Source organism: Penaeus monodon, chromosome 35 (assembly GCF_015228065.2).
Source record: "Penaeus monodon isolate SGIC_2016 chromosome 35, NSTDA_Pmon_1, whole genome shotgun sequence".
In the NCBI taxonomy this organism is placed as follows: domain Eukaryota; kingdom Metazoa; phylum Arthropoda; class Malacostraca; order Decapoda; family Penaeidae; genus Penaeus; species Penaeus monodon.
In genome coordinates, this window is record NC_051420.1 from 25675361 (window position 1) to 25680360 (window position 5000).

Genomic DNA, 5000 nt, shown 5'->3' on the forward strand with positions numbered 1-5000 from the left:
CAGTGATAATATATACATTTCTTTGGCTTTGATTTTAATCATGCATTCTGCCCTTTGTACCTGCTTATTGTTGGGCTTTTATTTTCTCTCTGTGATAAGATTGTGGTGTTGTGTTTAACCTCCTATCTTCAGATGCTGTTTGTATCAAGAGGCGTAGGGATTTTGTGCAGGAAGAGAGAGAGAGAGAGAGAGAGAGAGAGAGAGAGAGAGAGAGAGAGAGAGAGAGAGAGAGAGAGAGAGAGAATGAGGTAAACGAAATATGCGAAAGAGATATTAGTAGAAATTAGAAATACCTTTCTCTCTATATATACCAGCATTCATACCAACTTTCATTGAACCTTGATTATATTCTGCTACTCAGACCATAGCTCCTAAATTGAAGCCTCTTTCATCAAAACTATTTGATAATATCCCACTGTATATACCCATTTTAAAAAAATATACATATATATCTATGATTCACGACTAGAAAAAAAAAAATTAGCTCTGTCGTGCGGTTGAAAGTAGCAGCTCTTAAATTTAGGCGGTGATATATCTTACTTCTCTTTCAGATGCTCTCTCAGGTACAAAGTCCGGAAGGTGGAGAGGCTTGTCTGTAACTGTGATGTAATGGCCATTGGTGTATGTTCTCTTCACAGGCTCTTGCATGCATGATTCTCAGTTGATTATTCAATGTGCTCTTGCAAAGATCTTAATGAGGGGGAGGAATAATGATAATAGAGTTTTTTTTTATGTTGTTGTTCTTACTGATTTTCGTTCTTGGAGTAAGTTACAACAGTGAGACGCAATATGAGAAGGAGAATTTGCAATGCTATAGCAAAATATCGAGTTCATATTTTTTATATATAAGTAACTGGGTTGATGGAGTAGATAATTGTTTCTTGTGAATGTAATGAAAAAATAGGATAAAGTGAATCATTCAACTAATTTAGCTCATAAGCTCTAAAAGCCTTTGATTTAGAAAAAAACTTTGCTCAAAGGCTGAATTGCATGTCTCGCTCTCTCTATTTCTCTCTCTCTCTCTCTCTCTCTCTCTCTCTATCTTTATCTCTCTCTCTCTCTCTCTCTCTCTCTCTCTCTCTCTCTCTCTCTCTCTCTCTCTCTCTCTCTCTCTCTCTCTCTCTCTCTCTCTCTCTCTCTCTCTCTCTCTCTCTCTCTCTCTCTCTCTCTCTCTCTCTCTCTCTCTCTCTCTCTCTCTCTCTCTCTCTCTCTCTCTCTCTCTCTCTCTCTCTCTCTCTCTCTCTCTCTTCTATCTATCTATCTATCTATCTATCTATCTCTAACTACGACTGTTGTAACGATGTATAACTTATCTCTGTAGACTCAACTTTCTTCACCAATATTTCTAGACGAAACTTCTCTGAGAATCTTGCTTGGACAGTGTGTAGCCGATGTAACGTATTTCAGTGTCTTATATATAATGTTGTGGAGTGATCAGCCTACTTACCAGTAGACGTCGAAACTCGCCTTCTACTCATCCCCTGTTTACACTTTCCATTGCAATGTTAGCAGGCGGTGCAATGGACCTGTTGGTTTTGCAAGACTAAATGAAAAATAACAAGAGAAAGTCAATGTTATTAAAACTGAGTACCAAAGAGCCTGGTTACATTGCATGTGGCAAGTTATTTTCCCCTCAACGACTTGGCTTTGATTACATGCTTTTTGACCACCTTTGGACGAGCTTAAGCCAGCTGCGTATGATATGCCACTAAAATAAAGACAAAACAAAGCGAAAACAGACATATGTGCAGACAATGTCTGGAGCAAAATGATGATAAAATAGCCCCCCCCCCCAAAAAAAAAAAAAAAAAAAAAAAAAAAGATACGCATTCTGAAGGTGATCAAATACTTTGTAAATAAAGTCTACGATTCCACCATGTAAGTACTACTGTTTGTGTTGTATGAGGTGGACCTGAATGTCTAAAGAAACTTTCTCTTGATTTTTCCACCTACAACATTGTCACGTCCTGTTCGAAAACGCAACAATTGGGCATCTTACAGCGTTTGATAGAGGTACTGTGTAGTCCCATATATAGCTTTTTTATATTAACTTAAAAAAAGCGAAATACTATAAAAAAAACTGAAACTGAAATGTCTGTTTGTGATGCTCAATCATTTATCGAAGACACAGTGGAATATAGATCGAAGACGTAAAAATGATATCCGTATTTGATCACAAAACGATCAAAGCATGAAACGGAAACCCCAGATCCACCACGAACAGATATTTCACGCTGCATGACCTTAAAAGGGGAAAAAATGTGTTATGTTTTAGTGCTCTTGTTTCTTGGCTTCACCGGGACAGGAGCCAAGTACATAGGCTGTCTAACATGCGTGTTTCTGTCTCAGTGTTATGTGTCTGACCATTCATGCATGGAGATCCTACTACGCTGCACATTTTTCTTCTTTTTTAATATGTTTTGGTATGTAATGAAATTATTTGATTAGATATGCCATCATGTGTTCATGATGGGTAGGAATTTTATCAATATATTTTTGTTCCATTTTTTTTGTAGCCTAGGGAGGAATGCAAGTTTTAGATACGCATATATATGTATACATATATACACGTGTGTACGTGTGTGTGTGTATATATATGCAAAAAATATATATATATGCACATGTCCCCATTTTGCATTAGACAGGGAAGAACTAATGGATGAGAGGAATGACCTCATGAGGCATTTGTCTGTCATGCAGTATGAAGCACTGCATATTTTTGTTCGATTTTCTTTCGTTTTCCTTCATACATCAGAACCCCTGTTATGTAACACAGTACGTAAGACATCTGACTTTTAAAGGACAGAGTCTTACATCCTTAGTTTATTGGGATAGTTGAATGCCCTTTTTAATCACTATATGCACAATATATTCTCCTTTTTTTCGCTAAGTAATTTCTTTCCAATTATTAGAACATTTTCCAAGATCAAGTATCACATCCCCCATGAGGACTTGAAATAGTTAAATTCAAAACAACATCGCATCACATCTCTACAGTAATACAATCTATACATTTCAATCATGGGTTCACTAAGGTCTAAAATTAAAATACTAACATCTTCACCGTGGGACCAACTACCTAACATCACACTGAATATAACAAGTATGGATTAACACACACGTACAGCAAAAACAATCATTTTCAAGTTTAATGAATCACAAATGAATGGAATAATTTGTTACACTACTCTAGTCTAGTCAAAATACATTAACATGCTTTTTTTACCTCACACCAGTTTATATAACCCGTGCGAGTTCATATTTTAGAATAGTATTTTTAACACTATGCTTCCACATGGATATTGGATAACATGCAAACACCGCTATAACATGAAATATATTAACAAACGCTTTTTCAGTTCACATTTTATTAGTAATGTTTGTGATAGATATACCCGAATTAATTTGCAATACATTTTTATTAATCAGAATGAATAATAATGAGTCTTGAAAGCAAATAAAAAAGACACAAAGAAATCTAGATTGAGAATTATTCGACTGAACCCAAAAGTCTCCCTTTTATCAGTCAAATCGCACACGAACACACTTTCCCCACACCCAAGTGCCTCGAAGCCCCCCCCTCTTCCTTTACCACGTCATAACGCCATCCCTACTTTCCGCAGCAACTGGACACTGCCGAGAACAAAGAGCGCCTTATCAAGGAGTACCAGGATCGCCTCCAGAGCAAGATCAACCCCAAGAACCTTCGCAAATACGTCGAGGCTTTCCTCAAGTGAGTAGAGAGGTTGTGGTGCCGAGGGTCGTGAGGTTTCGAGCTTGGGTTCACTTTTGTACGAAAACGGAAGAGGATGGTTTGGGAGTTTTGTTGATTTGGGGTCTTGCTTTCTTTTGCTTTTTTTTTTTAGGGGGAGGGGGTTGAGATTGAGTTGTAGGATGGAGTTCTTGTGTAAGATTCATATAGCTCCGTTTTAATTTGGTTTCCAGAATCTGTGTCAAACTTGCCTTCAACATCTAAATAAATATTTAGTCTTGATTTTTTTACATTTCCTAGCTTTTATGTCTGTTTATAAAAAATGTCATCGTTTATATCATATATCATTCTCCCCAACATGATTATTTTTATATGTAGAGTGTACGTCATCAGCTATATAAACACAATGTCAATCCAAAATGCCAATTCCTCGCAGGCGCTCCGACCTGTCTGGAAAGCTGGAGTCCAAGCTGACCGTGGAGACGCTCCTGGTGACCGGCGCCAAGGCGTCCCACGTCCACACCGTGCACACGATGCACCAGAGCTGCAACAAACAGAAGGCCTCCCTCCTCAAGATCGACGACGTCGGAGATGTCCTGGCGGAATGTGTAAGTTCGATCGATCGCAGTTTTCGTCTTTGTTCCTCTTGCAATTCTTGAAGTATGATGTTCACGTTTCCGAATAGCTTTGTAGTCCAAGATTGAGAGATGGGCAGTAGCGCTGGCAGGAAGCGCTCTGCTTGAAATAGTGATTAGTTCTCTTCTGACATTTTTGGGCACAACGGCAGTCCTTTGCCTTCGCTCATGACCCTGACCTCTGCTCCACACAGCCTGAGAAGTTCGCGCAGTCGCTGCAGCTGTTCTGCAAGGGCCTGGGCGTGCTGACGTCGCTGCCCCTGAGCGGCGTGGAGCGCCAGCGCACCTTCAGCGGCTCCTCCACCGACGAGGAGAACCGCCCCCGCCGCCAGCGCACCATGAGCATGGAGGAGTACGACACCCCCAACCTGAGGCGCTTCTCGTTCTCGTCCTCCCCCCAGACGGCCGCCAACTAAGCGCAGTCCGGCGCACCAGACGGCAGAGAGAGAGAGAGAGCTAGTTATAAATACGTTTTGGTAGAGATGGTCCTAACGTGAATGAGCTAGTTGTTATTTTCTTCTTGTTTTATGTTAGTACAGTAAACACATGCACGCATGCACAGACATACACGGTTAAAAGCTACACATCGGTTGAAGCAGATGAGTCACGGTTACGAAAGGAATCTTATGGATGAAGAAACGAAAAGACTTGTA

General features: G+C 39.8%; 1 protein-coding gene across 1 annotated transcript in view; it reads left to right on the forward strand.

The window, feature by feature from the left end:
* Positions 1-5000, forward strand: part of LOC119595136 (uncharacterized protein ZK1073.1-like) — a gene marked incomplete in the record, with an annotated part of 45209 nt that overhangs the window by 38426 nt on the left and 1783 nt on the right. Inside the window, 4 exon segments of the mRNA XM_037944306.1 lie at positions 2002-2013; positions 3624-3733; positions 4149-4320; positions 4542-5000. The exon segment at positions 4542-5000 is cut by the window's right edge and continues 1783 nt beyond it. Of these exon segments, the coding sequence (XP_037800234.1) occupies positions 2002-2013; positions 3624-3733; positions 4149-4320; positions 4542-4763 (516 nt within the window).